This window comes from Oncorhynchus kisutch, linkage group LG30, assembly GCF_002021735.2.
Source record: "Oncorhynchus kisutch isolate 150728-3 linkage group LG30, Okis_V2, whole genome shotgun sequence".
Taxonomy (NCBI): Eukaryota; Metazoa; Chordata; class Actinopteri; order Salmoniformes; family Salmonidae; genus Oncorhynchus; species Oncorhynchus kisutch.
Window position 1 is genome coordinate 29,427,095 of NC_034203.2, and position 26,556 is coordinate 29,453,650.

Here is a 26,556-nt window from a genome sequence, read left to right on the forward strand (position 1 = left end):
TCCAGTGAAGAGAAATCTTAACACTACAGCATTCAATGACATTCTAGACAATTCTGTGCTTCCAACTTTGTGGCAAACGTTTGGGAAGGTCCTTTCCTGTATCAGCATGACAATTTCCCCGTGCACAAAGCGAGGTCTTTACAGAAATGATTTGTTGAGATCAGTGTGGAAGAACTTGACTGGCCAGCACAGAGCCCTGACCTCAACTCCATGGAACACCTTTGGGATGAATTGGCGAGCCAGGCCTAAGTGCCCTACATCAGTGCTCGACCGCACAATGCTCTTGTGGCTGAATGGAAGCAAGTTCCCGCAGCAATGTTCCAATATCTAGTGGAAAGCCTTCTCAGAAGAGTGGAGGCTGTCAAGGCTGCAAAGGGGGGACCAACTCTATATTAACGCCCATGGTTTTGGAATGAGATGTTCGATGAGCAGGTATTCACATACTTTTGGTTATGTGATGTGTGTGGTTCTGGTTGTTAACGTTGTCTCTAACAGGTTACTTGCAATGAGCATAATAAAGGAGAAGGCATAGGGTTTGATCTGTATAACCAATAGTTAAACCAACCTTCTCCTCCAAAATGGGTTCACAACTGGAGTAGTTGCTCTTCAGAGCCCACGTTCCATTATCCATGCATTCTCTGTAAGCACTCCCTGCAAAAAGAGGAGTGAGAGGATTGTAAATGTATGGTCACATTACTTATGGGCTATAATTCAAGTACAGGTACATTCAATAGAGTAAACAGAAATATACAGATGTAGGATCTTAATTTGAACTATACTGTCACAGCAAAATAATTCTTCAGCAACAGGATTTGAACGTTTAGTCCATAATATTGCTTGATCCGTGGTTAGGATCAAGCAATATTCAGCTGGCTAAAAGTAGTCTACATGAAAAGTGCAATACTGTTAATATAACTGTGTGTTAGTGTGGATTTTCAGTGAATTTATGTAAATCACAAAGCTCATCTGCATTTCCTGTGATGCAGGAAAATTCTCAGTAACAAAAGAGTGTTCAAATTAAGATGTGTACTCATAGCTGGTTGCTCCTATTGGCCAAAAATCAAATGTATGAATTGCCATCAATGTTGAGTTCAATATTACACAATACATATGATTGTGCTATATTTAAGATAAGTAGATAATAGTAAAACAACAATCATTCATTTGTAGTAACAGTTATGAAGTAAGTCGATAATATACTGAACAAATATATAAACGCAACATGTAACAATGTCTAAGATTTTACTGAGTTACAGTTCATAGAAAGAAATCAGTCAATTGAAATAAATGAAGAGGACCAATATGGAAATAAGACCCAAACTTTACTGTGTGTTATCCTCAATTATTATATTCATGTGCATGTATGGATTTTTCAAGTTTTATGTGTGCTTGTCTTTCTATATGGTCAAATGAATAAACAAAAAAAAATGATTAGGCCCTATTCTATGAATTTCACATGACTGGGGATACAGATATGCATCTGTTGGTCACAGATACCTTTTTTTTTTAACTGTAAAAAAATATTTGTCGCGCTGCATGCCTCACACATGTCGTTCTCATAGAGTTGATCAGGCTGTTGATTGTGGCCTGTGGAATGATGTCCCACTCCTATTCAATGGCTGTGCGAAGTGTCTGGATATTGTTGTCATACATGTCGATCCAGAGCATCCCAAACATCCTCAATGGTTGACATGTCTGGTGAGTTTGCAGGCCATGTAAGAACTGAGCCATTTTCAGCTTTCAGGAATTGTGTACAGAATCTTGCGACATGGGGCTGTGCATTATCATGCTGAACCATGAGGTGATGGAGGCGGTTGAATGACACGACAATGTGCCTCAGGATCCCGTCATGGTATCTCTGTGCATTCAAATTGCCATCGATAAAATGCAATTGTGTTCGTCGTCCGTAGCTTATGCCTGCCCATACCATAACCCCACCGCCACCATGGGGCACTCTGTTCACAATGTTGACATCACAAAACATTATGTGTGACCAACAGATGCGTATCTGTATTCCAAGCCATGTGAAATCCTTAGAGCCTAATGAATTTAATTCAACTGACTGATTTCCTTGGATGAACTGTAACTCACTCAGTTAAATCTTTGAAATTCTTGAATGTTGCGTTTATTGATTTGTTCAGTGTAGTTAACTCAATAATAGTTACAAGATCATTCATGTGTAGAATTAAGTCAATGATAGTTAAACAACATTGTAAAACAGGTTGTTTGGATCCTGGATGCTGATTGGTTGATATGCAGGAGTTGTGGGACAACAACTCCTACAAAATACCATGACGTATTAATGTCATAATTCCACTGCCCTACAGCCCAGGCAGGAAATTCATAAACTTCATCAGCTTCGGGAATAAGCATCTACACATTATTTTTCCATGTGTCAGGTCAAATCAAATCAAATTTATTTATATAGCCCTTCGTACATCAGCTGATATCTCCAAGTGCTGTACAAAAACCCAGCCTAAAACCCGAAACAGCAAGCAATGCAGGTGTAGGTCGCCATGCTCCCATGCCTCAGCCAGATCGACAGGTTCCTGTGCCTCAGCAGAGGTGACATTTTGGTCTGCGTCCTGCGGCTGGAGCCGCGCATCAGGGAGGGGGTCCTGTCACGTGTGCTCCCTCTCCGGCCTCTAGGTCACCAGGCTGCTCGTTATGGCGCACACCTGTCACCCTCGTTACGTGCATCAGCGCATAATGACACTCACCTGGACTCCAATACCCCCTAGATTACCTGCCCTATTTATGTCACTCCCTTTGGTTCCTTCCCCAGGCGATATTGTTTCTGTTTCATGTCTGTGCGTTGTTCGTGGTTTTTGTGTTGTATTACGTTTTGTTCAGTCATTAAATGTATTCACTCCCTGAACTTGCTTCCCGACTCCCAGCTCAAACGTTACACCATGCTACTATTTGGTTTGCAATAGTTGGGGGTTGTATAAACATACCTGTCTGCCTCTACGACCTGTGGAACAACGTATAATTTTACAAATGCGAACTCTCTGTATGTAGGCCTATTGGATATTTATTAAATCATTATTCATTGAAGTTATTTTCTCTCCTCATCATTGAATCTCTGCTAGCTAGCTACATGCCAATGATTTGTTTAGCATAGCAATGTTGTCACGATCGTCGTATGGAGTAGACCAAAGCGCAGCGTGCTGTGAATCCATTATTTTATTGAATGACGAAAAAACACGAAGAACACTTAAACAAAAACAACAAAACGAACGTGACGCTATGACAACGAGTGCAGACACAGGCAACTACACATAGACAATAACCCACGAAATACCCAAAGAAGATGGCTGCCTAAACATGGTTCCCAATCAGAGACAACGATAAACAGCTGCCTCTAATTGAGAACCAATCTAGGCAACCATAGACATACATAAACACCTAGATGGTAAACAACCCCATAAACCTACAAAACCCCTAGACAGTACAAAAACACATACATCACCCATGTCACACACAGGGCATGACAAACGTTGAATGAATAGGTCAAAACAACTGGGTCAAAACCATCATCATTGAATCTCTGCTAGATAGCTACATGCCAATGATTTGTTTAGCATAGCATAGTCAAATGAGTAGAATGATTAGAATCGGCTTCACCTCGGGCCTAAGAACAGCCCTTAGTTGGGAGTTATCACACAATAATCCCTGGGTTCAAGGGCCTTATTGCTTAAATAATCCTTAATTTATATAGTTGATAATCATTACATAGCATTACGCCACGTATAGTAGCAAGTCAATAATAGTTACACAATTCTTCATGTGTAAGATTAAGTCAATAATAGTAACAGAAATATTAGTAACACATTCAATCATTCACTTGTAGTAGTCCTAGTAGATAATAAATTGATAATAGTTACAGAATCATTCATGTGTAAGATTAAGTCAATAATAGTAACAGAAATATTAGTAACACATTCAATCATTCACTTGTAGTAGTCCTAGAAGATAATAAATCGATAATAGTTACAGAATCAGTCATGTGTAGGATTAAGTCAATAATAGTTACACAACAATCAGTAACACTTCCAATCTTTAACTTACAGTAGCAGTTATTAAGTCCATAGTAGTGACACAACAGTCTTTCACTTAGCACTCTCCTGTGAGTCGAGACAAGAGTGTTACTTTGCCCCTCGGTTCAAAGTTTACCGGTTTAATCTTTTTTCTGCCACCCTAGACACTTTAGGAATAAAAATGTTAATTTATGAAAGGGGATTTGCAATGCCTTTTTGTCCTCCAGTTAATATATTTGCATATCTTTTAAAACCTCTTATTGTAATCAAGTTTGAACAGATTTAAAAAAATAAAAAAAAAATCCCCATTTTCTTCATTTCAGTATACTTTTTTTAATCTCCTTCTTGAAGACCACTTCAAACTTCTTTTTAATCCTCTTAATTTTGTGCATTATGTTATGTCCATTTCATGAAAGAGAATCAGATCATTTCAAATGAATCAGTCCTTTCCAACGCCTCACACTATTTTCTTTTCAACATTTTGATACTGTATGATTGTCTCTCTTTTGTATAATGAGATATACAAAATCCTGATGTATACAATTAACATTGGGGCATGTTCACTGACCTTTTTTAGCTAAATATTGGCTTGATGATTGATTGGAGGAGCAGGGTGTGCTGAGTTAGTGGATGGGGTGGCAGTGGGGTTGAATAAAGGCGGTCAGATCTGGCCATGCAATCTGGTTTATTACCTTTCAACACATGAGGATTTACTGAGACACAAGACAAAGGACAACACCTGATTATGAATAAAGCTAACATGTGTGCATAACGAGGTATCACGCTATCAGTTAAGCGTGAGTCAAATCTTATTGTTCTGGTATTTCCTAATCAACAGTAAGACCTCGGCTCATAATCAATGTTTTTAATTTGCACTGGATGGATATTTAACCATGAAGAATCTATACAGTTGAATTGGATGCAGCGTACACCATCAGTTAAATCATTTGGAACAAACAGGCAGCATGAGTCCCATGAGACAAGGCAAAACAATCAATGACATTACCCAATCAAATACATTGAGTCTGTTCATTTGACCCTGTTTAACAAAACTAACTGGACATGTGCATTGATCCAATGCCAGAGGCAGTGCTGAACTGGACATGTGCATTGATCCAATGCCAGAGGCAGTGCTGAACTGGACATGTGCATTGATCCAATGCCAGAGGCAGTGCTGAACTGGACATGTGCATTGATCCAATGCCAGAGGCAGTGCTGAACTGGACATGTGCATTGATCCAATGCCAGAGGCAGTGCTGAACTGGACATCAAACGCCTTGTTTCACAGATGAGAGATGTACTAAATACATTTTGAGTGTATTTTTAGGATATTAAAGAGAACTGGATTGTACCTCTGACTCCCTAAAGATTCATCCTCCTCTGTACTCAGACACTCCAGAGTTGACAAAGTAAATCCAAAGTAATTGGGTGGCATTCCGGGAATACTCAGATACTTTCACACCAACAGTGCCTGTCTGCAGGCAAAACCTTGTACGGTAGCTCAAACACCCCCAGTTCTACACTTCTAAGACGAGGAGGATTTTCCCAGATACTTAATTTTTCTCTGTGTTCATATCATCCTTTCTTTGTGAAGAACACTCTTTCAGTCAAGAATTTAGGTCTGGGGAGCAGGTTGAGAGGAGTACAGGTTTCTGACTAACCATCTGTACAAAAAGCATGATGAAGCCACTCTATTCATATATTTGTTTCTCTTTCCATAACTATGGCACTCTAGAGTCAGTTTCAACTCTTACTTTGGACTTGGATAAGGAGAAACTGAGGTTTCTGTGTACAGTATACACTGAGTGTACAAAACATCTTTCCATGACATAGACTGACCAGGTGAATCCAGGTGAAAGCTAAGATTCCTTATTGATGTCACCTGTTAAATCCACTTAAATTAGTGTAGATGAAAGGGAGGAGACAGGTAAAACAAATAAAAAATTAAGCCTTGAAGCAATTGAGACATGGATTGTGTATGTGTGCCATTCAGAGGGTGAATGGGCAAGACAAAATATTTAAGTGCCTTTGAATGGGGTATGGTGCCAGGTACAATGGTTTGAGTGTGTAAAGAACTGCAATGCTGCTGGGTTTTCACTCTCAACAGTTTCCCGTGTGTATCAAGAATGGTCCACCACCTAAAGGACATCCAGCCAATGTGACACAACTGTGGAAAGCATTGGAGTCAACATGGACCTGCATCCCTGTGGAACGCGTTTGACACCTTGTAGTCCATGCCCTGACGAATTGAGGCTATTCTGAGGGCAAAAGGGCTGAAACTCAATATTAGGAAGGTGTTCCTAATGTTTTGTACACTCAGTGTACAGTATGTTGTTTATAGTATTGAAGGAGGTTTCCCAAGGGTTAAAGAGAATCCAGCTGGTTGTACAGGTTGAGCAGGTTGTAGAATTCCATACCCACTTTATCACAATGCTGGTGATAAAAAACGAATCAAAAACACAATCAAATCTAATCAAAAGGTATAATTCCTAGGTTTTTGATATATTAATATACTGTATGTTCTCCTAGATTTAGATGAGTTTCCAGGCTTCTGCATATGAAACAACTCCTACAAAGGGATGTATTACTGACTCTATATTCCATGCATGTCACCCACCTGAGCCAGTTAAGTCAGTCACGCTTTCCAGACATTTCAAATTAAATTGTATGACCTGAGGCATGTCAAAGTACAGTAGATATACCTCCCTGCTTAAGAGAGTTAGGCATGTCTTTTTAAGACAGAACAAATCAAGGCATATCAGTTACTGTGATGGTGTTTTCTACACAGACATCAGATACGGGGTAAGGCTAGGGTGTAGTTTGCCTCTTTTTTAAATGTAAAGAAGTCAAGAGGGTCAAACAGTATTCTCAGATTAAGGAAAAACAGCAGTGCTTCAAAACACAATGACACAATATGTCAATGGCTTCTTTGATGTTCCTTTTCGAGCCTTAGAGTGACAGCCTATCCATTTTAACATTGCAAGGATGACATTTTTTAATATAAAACAAAAAAACACAACATCAAGGGAAAGGCTTTTAAATTCACTTACCAGGGAAAAATGAAAAAAATATTTAGATTTTCATGCCTACAAAAAATATTTACTCATATTTATTTTGCTGCTCTAAATCCCTCAAAATCACCTCTGGACCTCAAAGTCAGTTCCACTGTGTTTTTTCATTGTTCCCCTCTAATTAGGGTCTGATTTAGACCTGGGACACCAGGTGGGTGCAATTTATTATCAGGTAGATCAGAAAACCAGCAGACTCTGGACCTCGTCAGAGTAAGAGCTGAATACCCCTGCTATAATGGGTAAATTGATTATTTTCGAGAGGGAATGTTTACTAATATCATACATTTTGTCCATTGTTAAAGTGTTTCCAAATAGATACTGTACACTTGAATATATTGAAAAGAGGAAGAGGAAATGACGTCGAAGGGTGTTTAGACAGCTCGGCTGAATGCAATTTATATGATTTTAAAATGGTATGTAAAAACAACAGCTAGTGTGTTGATAGTGTGTTGTCTTCAATCCCTGTCTGGCAGGCCACCATCTTATCCCTGAGAAATCTGACCCTGTATGGCAAATCTCTGTTTCAGATCAGCTGATTCAAATAATCAACTCATCATCACGCTTTGATTATTTGAATCAGCTGTGTAGTGCTAGGGCCAAAACCAAAACGTACACCCAGGGGAGGCCCCAGGACCGAGTTTGTGAAACCCTGCTCTAATGCAGTAGTATCTCTGACATTGACTCATGACTTCTAAAAGAGGAACAGCCTAAGGACAAAATTAGACCTAGGGCTGGATATGAACGCTTTTTCCCATGTCGTATTTTTCTCAACATTATATGTTCTTGTAGATTCATTACAGTAGACATCTACTGAAATACAGTAGACACTGATTTCAGCATACTGTATGTAAAGAAAATCACCCCCAAAAAACTAAACAATTCTGGCTAACCATTCTACTACAACACCCCAGGCTCATAAACAGACAAGGAGAGTATCTTTCAGGCCACAATATAATATGATTGGCCTTTTTTATCTAAGATCACTGAGCAACACACAAACAGCATTTGTCTCTTTGGAAAAGTCCCCAGAATGAGAGCATTTGGTGACCAAATTGAATTGACTACTTTAACCTCTGACCCAGACTCAATGTGATGACATGATGAATGAGATTCTTAAAGGGGTAGCTGTCAAATTCTGGAGAAATATAGCACTTTTATTTGGATAGATAGTTGCATATAATTTGCAAATGGATCAGTGTATTCTAAACAGAGTAGTGGAATAGAATGAGTTATTTATTTCAAAGGCTAGTCATGTTGCCATTAAATTACAGCACCATATCTACCACAAAAGTTCCCTCAAACAGCTTCCTGAGAAGATGCACACACTGCCGTTCTATACTGTTGTATTAGTCCCTTTCCACCACCATATCTGGCAGGCTGCTCCTCCTCAGACCATCGATTGGTCGGAGATCAGATATGGACGGAGCTGAACAAGTGAAAGCACTCCATCAGAGGCTGGCACTGATCAAGTGAAAGCACTCCCTGATCCACAACCCTAGCCCACTACAGCAATAGCCACAAGTCACCTTGCCACTGACCCAATCAGTTATACGTTAGGGGTGAAACCCAAACCCTTTGCCTGCAGCCTTTCTAACCTTCATACTACCATGAGCCTAATGCTGTCATGCCTTTACTACTGCTTTACAAGTGGTATGGATATCAACCTCAAATAGGCTACTGGCTAGCCCTACCCCCTTAACAGCAACCTTTCTAACCACTATACTACCATGAGCTCAACGTGCTCATGCTTTTACTATTGCTATACATAGAGTACAATGAGCAGTTTCTGGCCCTGAGAAAGTGGTATGGAAATAAACCTCATATACTGGCCAGTCAAAATGCTAAATCCTAATATTAAGGCACCTCAAAATCTTTGTAAATGAGACAGAACATTTAATAACACTGACTCATCCCTAACCTTGCTAATATCTGAAGCATGCATTACAGTACAGACAGTCACATTCACTGTGCCTCCCCTATAGGTTAAGGTTAAGGTTTTGCGGCCGGAGTCCGCACCTTTGGGGGGGGGGGGGGGGGGGTACTGTCACGTTCTGACCTTTTATTTCCTTTGTTTTGTCATTATTTAGTATGGTCAGGGCGTGAGTTGGGGTGGGCAGTCTGTTTGTTTTTCTATAATTTGGGTATTTCTATGTTTCGGCCTAGTATGGTTCTCAATCAGAGGCAGGTGTCATTAGTTGTCTCTGATTGAGAATCATACTTAGGTAGCCTGGGTTTCACTGTGTTTGTGGGTGATTGTTCCTGTCTCAGTTTGCACCAGATAGGACTGTTTTGAGTTTTCACGTTTCTTGTTTTTGTGTTCAGTTGTTCATGTGTACATTTACGTATTAAAAGAACCATGGACACTTACCACGCCGCATATTGGTCCTCTGATCCTTTTTGCCTCTCCTCTTCGGAGAAGAGGAAATCCCTTACAATATGTAATCAAAAATATAATCTACATAATCCCCAAAAGTTATTATTTATCAATAACTAGTAATGCTGCATACTCAAAGGCTAAAATGTTACCTTTCTGGTAAAAATAGTTAGAAATTGTTGATGTAGTCACTTAGAAATTGTTGAGATGTAGGCACAAGTACAAAGATGAAATATTTTATGATGTAGGCTATATGTGTTCTAAATATAGCATAATCAAATTATAAAATGACAAACTATAAGATTTCACCTTATAACTGTAAAATATGTTGGGCGTTAAGAGAAAATGTGCATATTTTCTTAAGGTTTCTCTTGATCAAAACGTCTGCCCACATCATTGTGGACAAATCACAGAGCTCTAGCTTGGCTTTCTGAACTCGTTACGAACTCGCCTTTCATCTCATATTACAGTTTTCCCCAACTGTTTACAAACTAAAACTGGCCCATGAGGCACAATGACCCAGACCTGTAACTCATTTAGCAGAACCATACACCGAATCTGCAATACTACTGGCACGTTTTGCTTTACACTCAGATTGAAATTCTATAACAAACATTTGGCAAAACACAATACACAATTCTCTACCTCTGGCACAACTAAAATATTTTGTGTGCAAATGAAAACCAACCCTGTTCAACAAGCTAAACTCAATTACCAACTGATCACTTTCACTCTTCACATGGGCAAACACTAATTGCGCAAATGTTCACTTTGCAATAAAAAAGGCCACAGGTGAGTACTCCTGTGTTTGGAGAACAATGGAAGCAAACTTGGCAGAGAGAGAGGTAGAGGTGGGGGTCGGGGTGGAGGTGGTGGAAGAACAGGGAGAGTAATTTCTGATGAAATTTGGGCGACGGTGGTGGACCTTGTAGTCAACCATGGTTTGACCTTGAGAGAGGCTGGGCAGAGAGTGCAGCCCAATCTGAACCTCTTCACCATAGCATTCATCATACGGACATTCCTAAATGAGAATAGGTCCTATGTCTGCAGTACATACTGTACCTATCTACTACTTTTACTACTTGACAGTAGTACAACATAAAGCAAAGTAAAGACTGTAGATTCCAATACATACTGTAAGGGGAAACAAAGTAAATGTTTAATGTATTACTGTTATGTATGAAATTGGGAGCTATACTACTTTGTAACATGTTTATCTTGTATACTGTACTACTGTAGTGTTAAATGAACTGTAAGCTATTTTGTTTTTGTAGAACTGAAAGACGACCACCACGTGGTGGTAGAACGCGGCTATTTATAGACAAATAGGAGGCTGCCATTGTGCAATGGATGTTGAAAATAATGGCATAAGATTGCGGGAAATCCAACAACAGATTTTTTAAAACCCTGCCATCTTCCATAACATCAGAGTGAGCTTATCAACCATAGACAGCATCCTTAAGAAACACCTTTTCCAGATGAAGCAAATCTACAGAGTCCTATTTCAAAAGAATTCCCAAAGAGTGAAGGATAAATATGAATATGTGCAAGTAAGTAATGTACTAGTATTACACTCTTGAAACATTAGAGACTCATTGATGTTGCCAGTGAACTTTACTATACAGCAATTACAGTATTTACTGTCATTTCAGAGAATCATGGAGTTGGATGCAAGTCCCATCCCCCAGCAACTTATATTTATAGATTAGGCTGGATTCAATTTAGCAAAAAGGAGAAGAGGAAGGAAGATAGGTAAACGCGCCATCATTGAGGTACCTGGCCAGCGGGGGTGAAATGTCAGCATATGCGCCGCTATGAGCCACAATGGGGTCCTCCACTGCCATGCCACCCTTGGACCATACAACACTGCCCATCTCCTTCATTTCCTGAACACTTTACATAACAATATTTTTCAGCCAGAGCAGAGAGGGCCAGGTGATCCTGTGCAGCAAATGTATGTTCTAATTTGGGACAATGTGCGTTTCCATCGGGCCGCTCAGGTCCGCAACTGGTTCCATGACAATCCCAGATTTACAATTCTCTATCACCCACCATATTTCCCAATTCTCAACCCCACTGAGGAGTTGTTTTCAGCATGGCCGTGGAAGGTGTATGATCGTAAACCCCATGAACGTATGGCCCTTCTCCAGGCAATGGAGGAGGCATGTGGTGACATTCTAGCAGAGTCCTGTCAGGGGTGGATGCGTCATGACAGAAGATATTTCCCCCACTGTCTGGCCAAGGAGAATATCGCCTGTGGTGTTGATGAAAATCTGTGGCCGGACCAATACAACAGACATGACTTATTCTGTTTTCACAATGGAGTATTTGTTTCTTGACTTATGATTTAGATTTTACTGTTTTTTGAGAGTTTCCTTATCTGTTCCATACTATTTATTTAACATATAGTACAGTAGTACAAATAGGCAAATTTTTCTTCCTTTGCATATGGAAAATATAGTACATATTTTCCATATACACATACAGTACGTATGTGTGCTTACAGTGTGCTGTTTGACATGTATTGAGTCATGTTGAAATTTGTGTCATGTTGAATTTGTGTTCCTTTCTTGTTTGAGTACACACAAACAATAAATCAAATCAAATGAAATTGTATTAGTCGCATGCGCAGAATACAACAGGTGTACATTTGAAGTCAGAAGTAAACATATACTTAGTTTGGAGTCATTAAAACTCATTTTTCAACCACTACACAAATTTCTTGTTAACAAACTATAGTTTTGGCAAGTCGGTTAGAACATCTACTTTGTGCATGACACAAGTAATTCTCCCAACAATTGTTTACTGACCGATTATTTCACTTATAATTCACTGTATCACAATTCCAGTAGGTCAGAAGTTTACATACACTAAGTTGACTGTGCCTTTAAACAGCTTGGAATATTCCAGAAAAGGATATCATGGCTTTAGAAGCTTCTGATGGGCAAATTGACATCATTTGAGTGATTTGGAGGTGTACCTGTGGATGTATTTCAAGGCCTACCTTCAAACTCAGTGCCTCTTTGCTTGACATCATGGGTTAATGAAAAAGAAATCAGCCAAGACCACAGAAAGAAAATGGTAGACCTGGTTCATCCTTGGGAGCAATTTCCAAACACCTGAAAGTACCAAGTTCATCTGTACAAACAATAGTACGCAAGTATAAACACCATGGAACCACGCAGCCATCATACCACTCAGGAAGGAGACGCGTTCTGTCTCCTAGAGATGAACGTACTTTGGTGCGAAAAGTACAAATCAATCCTAGAACAACAGCAAAGGACCTTGTGAAGATGCTGGAGGAAACAGGTACAAAAGTATCTATATCCACAGTAAAATTTGTCATATATCGTCGAAACCTGAAAGGCCGCTCAGCAAGGAAGAAGCCACTGCCTCAAAACCGCCATAAAAAAGCCAGACTACGGTTTGCAACTGCACACAGGAACAAATATCGTACTTTTTGGAGATATATTTTTGTTTCATCAGACCAGAGGACATAACGTTTTGGCCATAATGACCACATTATGTTTGGAGGAAAAGGAACACCATCCCAACCGTGAAGTACGGGGTTGGCAGCATCATGTTGTGGGGGTGATTCGCTGCAGGAGGGACTGGTGCACTTCACAAAATAGATGGCTTCATGAGGGAGGAAAATTATGTGGATATATTGAAGCAACTTCTCAAGACATCAGTCAGGAAGTTAAAGCTTGGTCGCAAATGGGTCTTCCAAATGGACAATGACCTCAAGCATACTTCCAAAGTTGTGGCAAAATGGCTTAAGGCCATCACAAAGCCATGACCTCAATCCTATAGAAAATTTGTGCACGCAAGGAGGCCTACAAACCTGACTCAGTTACACCAGCTCTGTCAGGAGGAATGGGCCAAAATTCACCCAACTTATTGTGGGAAGCTTGTGGAAGGCTACCCGAAATGTTTGACCCAAGTTAAAAAATGTAAAGGCAACACTACCAAATACTAATTGAGTGTATGTTAACTTCTGACCCACTGGGAATGTGATGAAAGAAATAACAGCTGAAATAAATCATTCTCTCTACTATTATTCTGACATTTCACATTCTTAAAATAAAGTGGTGATCCTAACTGACCTAAAAGCCTTTTAATTTTTACTAGGATTAAACGTCAGGAATTGTGAAAAACTGAGTTTACATGTATTTTGCTAAGATGTACGTAAACTTCCAACTTCAACTGTATATCTTACAGTGAAATGCTTACTTATGAGCCCCAAACCAACTTCAACTGTATATCTTACAGTGAAATGCTTACTTATGAGCCCCAAACCAACTTCAACTGTATATCTTACAGTGAAATGCTTACTTATGAGCCCCAAACCAACTTCAACTGTAGATCTTACAGTGAAATGCTTACTTATGAGCCCCAAACCAACTTCAACTGTAGATCTTACAGTGAAATGCTTACTTATGAGCCCCAAACCAACTTCAACTGTATATCTTACAGTGAAATGCTTACTTATGAGCCCCAAACCAACTTCAACTGTATATCTTACAGTGAAATGCTTACTTATGAGCCCCAAACCAACTTCAACTGTATATCTTACAGTGAAATGCTTACTTATGAGCCCCAAACCAACTTCAACTGTATATCTTACAGTGAAATGCTTACTTATGAGCCCCAAACCAACTTCAACTGTATATCTTACAGTGAAAGGCTTACTTATGAGCCCCAAACCAACTTCAACTGTATATCTTACAGTGAAATGCTTACTTATGAGCCCCAAACCAACTTCAACTGTATATCTTACAGTGAAATGCTTACTTATGAGCCCCAAACCAACTTCAACTGTATATCTTACAGTGAAATGCTTACTTATGAGCCCCAAACCAACTTCAACTGTATATCTTACAGTGAAATGCTTACTTATGAGCCCCAAACCAACTTCAACTGTATATCTTACAGTGAAATGCTTACTTATGAGCCCCAAACCAACTTCAACTGTATATCTTACAGTGAAATGCTTACTTATGAGCCCCAAACCAACTTCAACTGTATATCTTACAGTGAAATGCTTACTTATGAGCCCCAAACCAACTTCAACTGTATATCTTACAGTGAAATGCTTACTTATGAGCCCCAAACCAACTTCAACTGTATATCTTACAGTGAAATGCTTACTTATGAGCCCCAAACCAACTTCAACTGTATATCTTACAGTGAAATGCTTACTTATGAGCCCCAAACCAACTTCAACTGTATATCTTACAGTGAAATGCTTTACTTATGAGCCCCAAACCAACTTCAACTGTATATCTTACAGTGAAATGCTTTACTTATGAGCCCCAAACCAACTTCAACTGTATATCTTACAGTGAAATGCTTTACTTATGAGCCCCAAACCAACTTCAACTGTATATCTTACAGTGAAATGCTTACTTATGAGCCCCAAACCAACTTCAACTGTATATCTTACAGTGAAATGCTTTACTTATGAGCCCCAAACCAACTTCAACTGTATATCTTACAGTGAAATGCTTACTTATGAGCCCCAAACCAACTTCAACTGTATATCTTACAGTGAAATGCTTTACTTATGAGCCCCAAACCAACTTCAACTGTATATCTTACAGTGAAATGCTTTACTTATGAGCCCCAAACCAACTTCAACTGTATATCTTACAGTGAAATGCTTACTTATGAGCCCCAAACCAACTTCAACTGTAGATCTTACAGTGAAATGCTTACTTATGAGCCCCAAACCAACTTCAACTGTATATCTTACAGTGAAATGCTTTACTTATGAGCCCCAAACCAACTTCAACTGTATATCTTACAGTGAAATGCTTTACTTATGAGCCCCAAACCAACTTCAACTGTATATCTTACAGTGAAATGCTTTACTTATGAGCCCCAAACCAACTTCAACTGTATATCTTACAGTGAAATGCTTACTTATGAGCCCCAAACCAACTTCAACTGTATATCTTACAGTGAAATGCTTTACTTATGAGCCCCAAACCAACTTCAACTGTATATCTTACAGTGAAATGCTTTACTTATGAGCCCCAAACCAACTTCAACTGTATATCTTACAGTGAAATGCTTTACTTATGAGCCCCAAACCAACTTCAACTGTATATCTTACAGTGAAATGCTTACTTATGAGCCCCAAACCAACTTCAACTGTATATCTTACAGTGAAATGCTTACTTATGAGCCCCAAACCAACTTCAACTGTAGATCTTACAGTGAAATGCTTACTTATGAGCCCCAAACCAACTTCAACTGTATATCTTACAGTGAAATGCTTTACTTATGAGCCCCAAACCAACTTCAACTGTATATCTTACAGTGAAATGCTTTACTTATGAGCCCCAAACCAACTTCAACTGTATATCTTACAGTGAAATGCTTTACTTATGAGCCCCAAACCAACAATGCAGTTAAAAATATATATATGAATAAGAATAACAAATAAAAGTAACAAGTAATTAAAGAGCAGCAGTAAAATAACAATAGCAAGACTATATACAGAGGGGTACCGGTACAGAGTCAATGAACATATTGTGATAAATTAGAGAGGTTGATTTGAGGTGCTAAGTACAGTCTACCTCCTGTAGAGAGGCGGCTGGGGGACAATCCAACAATCACTCAGGCTAGGCTGGCTGGGTGGCTGACCCCCTGTAGATTTATGTGAGGGAAATAACATGGAATAAAACAAATGAAACCAATATAAATGCACATTGCACATCCCTTCAATATATCAGTCATCTCTGATGGTTTGTAACTTTGTGGATGGGACGACGGTCATGTTTTGAAAGCAGAAAAACCTCTCCCAGATGGAAATGTGAATTGCAATTGAACTTGAGGCTAAGGTAAGATCTCTGAGTCAACACTGTCATTTTGACAGATTATATTGCAGAGGACAAGGAACTCATCTGTAAGCATTAGGGCTGTGCATCTTTCCCTCTCAAGACGATTCGATCCATATCTAGATTCATTGGCTCCAATACGATACAGGAACAATACGTTTTAGTTTGAAGCGATTCGGTTTGATTAGAGAAACAAACCGATGCGATTTGGTTCAATGCACTAACATTTACGGCATAAAAATATTAATTTTCCATTCTAAACCTGCTGCTGATGTATCTCACGAGCTGGGCCTCTGAGCTGGATCTGTCTGTGTTGACCTGTGTGTGTATCTAAATTATGTAAATGATATATAGTGTATGTAGGCACCTGAGCTGAGCCTTAAGATAAACATCTCCCACCCCATTATCTGTTAGGTGGGGCATTGTTGGCTTTTAAAAAAAACTTGTAGATCAATGACTGTCAACACAATGACATGTTTAGTTCCACACTGAAGCAGAGGTTGCAGTTTTTCGGAAGGTAGAAATACATTTATTTGAGCTAAATAAATGTGTGACCCGGCGATTCGTAGCATTTAAATTGCTTTTCCTGAACGTTGCATGCTTCATTTGGATTGGTTTGGGATCACGTGGACCGATGAACTCATATTTTAAACATTTGAACCAGAGACTGATGCATGTTGGTGAATCATTACATGTCTAGTAAGAAAACATTTATTCATTACTATGGGTTGAAGATTATCACAAATAAATAGCCTAAATCCCTAGTCATTTAGATTCCAGGAACAGTTGGTTGGATGAATATGGCATTTGGAGACATTGTTTCTCTCTGTTGTCAGGTTCAATTTACATGAACAGTGGCATTTAAGCCAGCGGGGTACCGTTTCTGAAAAGTAAGAAGTGCATACGAGTACCCCTCTTTTTTGACCTACTTTTCTTTTGTGAACAGTGTAAGGCTCCTGGGGGTGTCATAAACATGCTAATCCCTCCATGTGGAAGTCGACAAGAAGGAATTTGGGAGTTTACAAACTGGTGTGGAGTGAGATTATTGTTCTGCTGACAAAATACCAAATCTCTCTTTGGTTAAACAAAAGAGGACAACGACTGAAGATTTCACTATGGGGATGAAAATGAACTTTCTACAGCAAATTCACTCACACTCTACAGGTGGGCACAATAAAATACATTAATACAATTTTTGTACTTCTCAGACCATCAATAACTGACAGATCAGTCAGGATAGCTAAACAGTTAACAGAGCAAACAGTCACGTTATGTGTAGTGTAGCACACAAGAGTACTCCTTCCATTACTGAGGTTAACATGCCTAAGTCATGAACAGTCATGTGAAAAAGCAAGCATACCACCTGGAATATTATTATTATTTTTTTTTTTACATATTTGTACAGATGGATATGAAATCTTCCCTTCAACACTACTGACAGATCAAGGTAACCTAATTTAACAAATGACACTGAAAGATTATACTTTGAAATCAACAGAAATGCAATTTCATAATGCAGAAAGAAAGTACACCCCTACTGTAGCTTCAATAGCTGATGTTGCCCCCTTTTGTTGAAATAACTTCATGTAGCAGTTTTTTGTAACTGTCTATCCATCTCTTACATCGACTGGGAGGGATTTTCCCCCACTCTTCTTTACAGTACTGCTTCAACTGCGCCATGTGTGAGGGCTTTCTTGCATGCACGGCCCGCTTCAAGTCCCCCCACAGCACAGAACTGACATCTGGGCTTTGACTCGGCCATTCCATAACCCTGCGTTTCTTCCTTTTGAGCCTGTCTGTTGTAGCTTTGCTTGTGTGTTTTGGATCATTGTGTGTTTTGGATCATTGTTCTGTTGTAGGATACCTGTTCATTTCGCTTTTTAAATTTTTATTTTTCTCCACAATTTTGTGGTATCCAATTGGTAGTTACAGTCTTGTCTCATCGCTGCAACTCCCGTACGGACTCGGGAGAGGCGAAGGTCGAGAGCCATGCGTCCTCCGAAACCAAGCCGCACTGCTTCTTGACACAATGCCCTCTTAACCCGGAAGCCAGCCACACCAATGTGTCGGAGGAAACACTGTACACCTGGCGACTGGGTCAGCGTGCATGCGCCTGGCCTGTCACAGGAGTCGCTAGAGCGCAATGAGACAAGGACATCCCTGCCAGCCAACCCCTAACCCGGACGACGCTGGGCCAATTGTGCGCTGCCCCATGGGTCTCCAGGTCGAGGCCAGCTACAACAGAGCCTGGACTCAAACCAGGATCTCTAGTCGCACAGCTAGCAACTGCAATGCAGTGCCTTAGACCACCGTGCCACTCTGGAGGCCTCAGCTTCAGTTTTTAGACAGATGGTCTAATATTCTTCTCAAGAATTCTCTGGTACAATATGGAATTCATGGTTGACTCAATGATGGCAAGTTGGCCCAGAACCGAGGTAGCAAAGCAGCCCCAAACCACAATGCCACTGCCTCTATGCTTTACAGTTGGTGTGAGGTTCTTCTGTTCAAAGGCAGTGTTTTATTTTTGCCAAACATGGAGTCTAGCATTGCAGCCAAACAACTCCACCTTTGATTCATCTGTCCAGAGCACGTTGTTCTTGACCCAGGAGTTGTCCAGCAAACATCAGTCATGTCTTCATTTTTATTTTTTGAGAGCCCTCCCAAGTTACTCTCTAATACTTTTCTAATAATTTGAACTTGTTTTGGTGCACCTGATTCTAATTTTAGCCATTTTAGGTGATGGTAAAGGTAAGGGTGTACTAACTGTTTCTTCATAAGGAAATTGCATTTTTGTTCATTTTAATTGCATAACATTTTCAAAGTAAAAAAAAATGTTGGGGTGTTTTTTTTAAATTGGGCTATCATTATCAATGAATGTGGTTGGAATTTAGCTCAAATATCCATGTGTCCAAATATATCAAAAAATTATAAGAAAATAAAAAAATACCCTTTTATAATAATCCCTTTTATAAGTGGACTAATTGTCGGAGCAGAGAACACATCATTTTGTTAGACTCAAAATAGGTCAAAATTCTACAAAGATCCAGCAAAAGACCATATGCATGTCAGGTAAAATAACAGCACAATGTTTATCTCCCACAACAAATTAGCTAGCAACAGCAAGTTAGCTAAATGTCCATGAATGTTTCGTGTGTGTTTCGACCTGTCCCCAAATGAATATAGTTGGTTCATATTTGGTTTTGATATTTGAACCTGCCTGTCATGGTATTTTGTGAACCCACACCCTCAAATGTCCAATATGTTTATCTTTGAATTTATTTGACAGAAGAAGACAAATCTGATATAGTAATGGTGCTTTCAAGACAACTGGGAACTCTGAAAAATCATGGCGTCAGTGATCTTCAGGTAGAAAAGTCGGAGCTCTAGAAAGATGCCCTAGTTTCTGAATTGGAATTCTGAGTTGGATGACCGTTCACACCAATTTTCTTTCCACTTTTCTTGAATGCACTGAAATCGGAAGTCAGAGATTTCCCAGTTCCCAGTTATTTTGAAATCGGCATAAGGGACAAACTGTATACCCTCACAAAATACGTATTGGCCTGACTTGGTGATGAAATAAGATGCAATCACATATCCCTAAAATGAGAGATAAAGAAAAATAAACCTGTCTTGTGTCCATTGACCCTACAAATTGGTCTCTGGAGAATGTCTTGTCATCAAAACACACAGACGTGCGCATTCAGTATGAACGCTCCACTTCAAATTCCCCAAGGCACTATTCTCAGTGTAACATGAAAGCACTGTTTGAAAATCTTCAGAATGTCCAAGTGATGACCCCAAAAAAACAGAGATCATGTGCATTCAACTAAATTTCCAGTACCCAGACTCACAACAAAAAGCCTTTCTTTGGTGTGAAGATTTTCAAACAATGAAATACTTTTTGCTCCAAGCCTATACCCAAGGCAGAAATATGTATTTATGTTTGAGGAAGAGCAGGCGTTGATTCATTATATTAATGGCGTTTCAATTACCAAACTCTCTTCAACTCGTTTAGAGATAGTTCCTAAAGGACAGACAATAAAGTCAAAGGCACTGTAAAATGTCCAGTGACATCAACACATTTATACCCCAAAAAAATATTAGGCCGCGTTTATATGGTCCCCTATCAAACAGCCAAATGTTTACCACATTCTTCATCTTTGACCCTGGTTGTTGTGATGATTGTCATGGTAACCTGAGTGACAGCAAGCTTGTGACAACAAATTGAGTTGCAAAATGCTGTGCTTAAATTGTTCAACATGGTACTAACTTCTGGCTGCTTTCCTTATGTATGGAACCAGGGACTCATTTATCCCTACCCACAAAATTGGAGGCAAATCAGACCCCAATAATTATAGGGGAATTTCGAGGTGTGAGACAAGGCTGCAGTTTGAGTCCAAACCTTTTCAACAGGAAAGGTTTGGACTCACACTATTCTGCACAGAGGTAAAATACCTGCTATATGCTGATGGTTTGGTTATTCTATCACCAACCAAATAAGGTCTTCAACAGAACCTTAACATTCTAGAGCAATATTGCCATAATTGGGCCCTGGCAGTACTTTATAAAAAAAAACAAAAATAATGATTTTCCAGAAAACCCCCAGATGTCAGAAACACAAATCTAAACAAACCTGAACAAAAAAAACATAATTGAAGACACTAAAAATGACTCATACCTTGGTCTGCATCAGGTAACTTTAATATGGTAGTGAATGCACTCAAAGAAGCTTGCAGAGCATTGTGTGCAATAACAATGAAATTATTCTAAATCAATATCCCAATTAGAATTTGGACCAAAATATTTGACAGAGTAATACTAGCTCTTTACGAAGTTAGGTTTGGGGGCTACTCAATAAACTGAGCCGAGAATCGAGCCCTCTCAGTCAGCTGGTGTTGGACCTAACCAACTAAGCTGCACCAGCACTGCTTCAAAATAAATAATTAAAATAAACAAAATCATGAACCAATCAAAGGAATCATATTTACAACATTGGAAAAATGAAATAAAATCCCAAAGCCGACTAAATTGCTGTCTGGCCCTAAACAGAGAATATGGATTGGCTGATTATCTCTACTCTGTCAGAGATACGAAGCAGATCCTTACCAAGAACAGGCTGAGTGACCACTAATTGGCAACAGAAATTGGTAGACATAAAAAGACATGGCTACCCAAAGAGGAGCGTGTATGTGGTCACTGCACAACATGGGAGGTAGAAACAGAGATGCACTTTCTCCTTTACTGTGATACATATTTCTCACAAAAGATTCATTATTCACAGAAATTACTACATTTATTCCAAATGTTAACTTATTAAACCCAGAGGACAAACAAAAAATACTCATGGGCGAAGGAGTAATGGCTCCTCTTGCAGCCAAATATGTATTTGCCTGCCATAGCCTGAGGGACACTGAATAATAACATCTGCATAGTAAATTATTATGATGTTAACGTTATAATAATTAAGAATGAAGTGTGAATAAATGTATCGTATAGTTTGTGTGTGGCAGGCTTACAATGATGGAGAAAAAAAAACATTTGAGAGTGCGCTGACCCTGGTGCTAGAGGGAGTACCGGACTATGAAAAGTTTGGGGACCACTGGTCTAGAGAAATAGAAATGTCTGATTCTGTGATGTTTGTGCTGTGATATCCATGAGAAAGAGGTACAAATTTGGCTAAATTACTAATTTCTGGGAAGGTGTTAGAAAGCCCATGTCATGTAATTGTCCATTTGAAACTCAACCTCCAGCAGACAACACCACAATAGACATACTCTATATATAGAAGTATGTGGACACCCCTTCAAATTAGTGGATTCGGCGATTTTAGACATATCCATTGCTAACAGGTGTATAAAATTGAGCACACCTCCATGCAATCTCCATAGACAAACATTGGCAGTAGAATGGCCTTACTGAAGTGACTTTCAACTGTCATAGGATGCCACCTTTCTAACAAGTCAGTTCATCATGCTAGTGCTGCCCTAGTAAGTGGTCGCAATTGTAAATGAGAACTTGTTCTCAACTTGCCTACCTGGTTAAATAAAGGTGAAATAAAAATAAAAGTGCTGCTATTGTAAAGTGGGAAGGTCTAGGAGCAACAACAACAGCTCAGCCGAGAAGTGGTAGGCCACACAAGCTCACAGCATACAAAGACATTCTAGACGATTCTGTGCATCTAACATTATGGCAACAGTTTGGGGAAGGCCCTTTCCTGTTTCAGCATGGCAATGCTACTGTGCACAAAGCAAGGTCCATACAGAAATGGTTTTTCGAGATTGGTGTGGAAGAACTTGACTGGCCAGCACAGAGCCCTGACATCAACCCCATCAAACACCTTTGGGATTAACTGGAACATCAACTGCGAGCTAGGCCTAATCACCCAACATCTGTGCCTGACCTCACTAATGCTCTTGTGGCTGAATGAAAGCAAGTCCCCGCAGCAATGTTCCAACATCTAGTGGAAAGCCTTCCCAGAAAAGTATAGGGGACCAACTCCATATTAATGCCCTTGATTTTGGAATGAGATGTTCGATGAGCAGGTGTCCACATACCTTTGGTCATGTAGTGTACTTTCAACCATACTGTCGATTTTGGAACTCCAATTTAATTATTCCAAAAACAACTTATTTTCACAAATGGCCCTTAAAAAAAGGCCTGTTTTGTGCGACGGCCACTAAAAGGGACAAACCGTGAGAACCTGGAGAAGGGTGTTGGGGAAAACGCTTTTCTTAATTCACAGCTGTGTCTTTGAAGCTTCCCCTTCATGCTCCCAAAGCATATTAAAAAAGATTAGTACACTTGGACAAGGATTCAAACGTCATCATCTGCTTTGTCTAAAGCTTCCACCTCGGGGAAGCAAACAAGGGTTGGCTACAGCTGAGATTATGTCCGTATCTGGGTCAGACTTTTTAGAAGGTTCACCAGGCCTCAAGCTACCATTCAAAACTTGAGATGTTCCAAGTTAACAACAGTTACAACAGAAATAAACCGTTTCTACCATAACTTTCGAAATTCAATTATCTTCAAATAATATTCTCACTTTTGCACCTATAGCTGCTAAGATTCTGTGCCATCTATTCACCAGAGCATTCACTTGAGAAATACCTGCTTGCCCCCCCCCCCCCCCGATTCTCTTTGTAAATAATTTACTTATTATTTGTGTAGTCTCTTTGTCGAATTCTTTCATTTATACTCCGAGAGCAATTTGAATCAGTGGTGGATTACTTTATTATGAACAAGATGTTAATGAACGGAGTAAATCATGTCCTCAAAGTATCACCAGGATCCATTGAAGCCTCAGAGTCAGAGAGCAGCAGTCTCAGAGAAGCCTCCACACTTTCACATACATCTAAGACAGTAGTCAAAGACATGGAAAGCTGGAAGGCACAGAAGGTCAAAATTCAATAATGTGAAACACAATTGTTTGAAAACATTACCTGACAGGTAATATTTAATTTAATTAATAAGATTGAAATGCCCTTTGAGAACAATGCAGCAAAGGAGGCCAAATCCTCATACTAAACTTAGTTTAATTGTCCTGTACTGTATGGTTGAACTTATCAAGATAAACCCTGTCAGACTTCTTAAACTAGCAGATCGATTTGGAGAATGGAGATGGCATATGTCCCTTTAAACAATAATTATGTTGGCATTACTTTACTCACCAGTAGATTTAGAAACTAAAAATAAGTGACACCAGCTGTTATGAGGACAGTAGGGTAGTCTCTTTCTACCATGTGTACTGAAAACACGAAGGGCCCTGTGCAAAAACTGCCCCTATAGCCTATCAGAGGGCAAGGTGGAGCTATTAGCTTATTGCTCAAACCTATCAAATCCTCTCAGATATCCGAAACTGTCGAGGGTCTCTAGGGGTTAGGGATTCTTTTTCTGAACAGGGCCTACATATGTTACTGAATTCTACCCAAACTAAACAATAGTTGATTTTGTTGCAACCTCTAATTCAAGGGAACAGGCAGACAACAGATTTTTTTAAACACCAATAGCTGCCATGATCAACATGATCCCCACATCATCCTAAAACAATGTAGAAAATAGTAAAAATTAAGTCCAAACTTTTGACTGGTACTGTGTAATATGACTGTTCATTCCTCCAGAAGTAATAATATTATTTGGGAGATCTTCATGTTTGCTGAGTACTGAAGGAGGATGTAAATCTGATGAGCCTCTGGAGGCCTGATTCTATATGGAGAATAGTCAGCACTCGCCATGTCAGTGTCCAGTGTTGAAGTGGAGGCTGACTGGCAGCGTACAGGGAGAATGTGGCATTGTTTAAAAATCAGTGTTTACTTTTAAAGTGCAGTGAAACTGTGGTAGTGTTCAGTACTCAGTGTTCAGCATGGGGAGACTGGTGCTGATTAGACAGCCAATCCCTTAAGGTCGATTGTGTGTCCAATGAAGCCAGTGAAGTGTTCACAAAACATCCTGACCAGGATTTATTCACTGACAAGTGGAGGGAGAGAGAGAGAGAGAGAGAGACAGAGAGACAGAGAGAGACAGAGAGAGAGAGAGAGATATGTGTATCTGTATGTGTAATGTTTACTGTTAATTTTGGTTGTTTTTCACTTTATATATTCACTTTGTATGTTGTCTACCTCACTTGCTTTGGCAATGTTAACACATGTTTCCCATGCCAATAAAGCCCTTGAATTGAATTGAATTGAATTGAGAGAGAGACAGAGAGAGAGAGAGAGAGAGAGAGAGAGAGAGAGAGAGAGAGAGAGAGAGAGAGAGAGAGAGAGAGAGAGAGAGAGAGAGAGAGAGAGAGAGAGAGAGGGAGAGAGGGAGAGAGGGAGAGAGGGAGAGAGGGAGCGAGAGAGAGAGAGAGAGAGAGAGAGAGAGAGAGAGAGAGAGGGAGAGAGAGAGAGGGAGGGGGAGAGAGAGAGAGAGAGAGAGAGAGAGAGAGAGAGAGAGAGAGAGAGAGAGAGAGAGAGAGAGAGAGAGAGAGAGAGAGAGAGAGAGAGAGAGAGAGGAGTAATGTTCATTTAAGTGCTGTCCCATTAAGTGTCAAATTAAAGTAACTAATTTGCCCAAGTGGCAAAAGATTACTCAGCCACCCAAGTGATAAATGCCTTTTTGGTAAGAGGTATAATGGTTCAATGTCACAGCATTGGGTTTACATGAATTCACATTCATTCAAATGTAATGCATGGTAGACTATATACAGTGCATTCGGAAAGTATTCAGACCCCTTGACTTTTTCCACATCTTGATACGTTACAGCCTTATGCTCATCAATCTACACACAACACCCCATAATGACAAAGTGAAAACAGGTTTGCAGAAATTTTGTACATTGATTAAAAATAAAAATCGGATTCATTATTTAAATATTCAGACCCTTTACTATGAGATTCGAAATTGAGCTCAGGTGCAAACTGTTTTTAATGTAATTCAACTAAGCAAGTCATTTAATTAAGAACAAAGTCTTATTTACAATGACGACCTACCAAAAGGCAAAAGTCCTCCTGTGGGTATGGGAGCTGGGATAAAAAAAAATATATATATGACAAAACACACATCACGACAAGAGAGACACCACAATGCTACATTAAGAGAGACTTTAGACAACAACATAGCAAGGCAGCAACACATGACAACACAGCATGGTAGCAACACAACATGACAACAACATGGTAGCAACACAACATGGCTGTGGCATAACATGGTAGCAGCAAAAATCATGGTACAAACATTATTGGGCACAGACAACAGCACAAAGGGCAAGACGGTAGATACAACTATACATCACGAGAAGCAGCCACAACTGTCAGTAAGAGTGTCCATCTTTAAATGAAGAGATGGAGAAAAACCTGTCCAGGTGGAGTGTTTTTTGCAGCTCGGTCCAGTCGCTAGCTGCAGTGAACTGAAAAGAGGAGCAACCCAGGGATATGTGTGCTTTGGGGACCTTTAACAGAATGTGACTGGCAGAAAAGGTGTTGTATGTGGAGGATGAGGGCTGCAGTAGGTATCTCAGATAGAGGGGAGTGAGGACTAAGAGGGTTTTATAAATAAGCATCAACCAGTTGGTCTTCAGACGGGTATACAGAGATGACCAGTTTACAGAGGAGTATAGAGTGTGGTGATGTGTCCTATAAGGAGCATTGTTGAGCAAAGTACAGTGAATGGAGCAAAGTACGGAGCGAAGTACAGAGAGATCCTTGGTGAAAATCTGCTACAGAATTCTTCGATCTCAGATAAGGGCG

At 39.7% G+C, this 26,556-nt stretch overlaps 1 protein-coding gene across 2 annotated transcripts in view; it reads right to left on the minus strand.

The window, feature by feature from the left end:
- Positions 1-26,556, minus strand: part of LOC109875294 (corticotropin-releasing factor receptor 2-like) — a 69,066-nt gene that overhangs the window by 19,442 nt on the left and 23,068 nt on the right. For both annotated transcript variants that reach the window (XM_020467599.2, XM_020467600.2), the window contains one exon: positions 566-651. In XM_020467599.2, the coding sequence (XP_020323188.1) occupies positions 566-651 (86 nt within the window). The remainder of the gene's footprint in view (positions 1-565; positions 652-26,556) is intronic.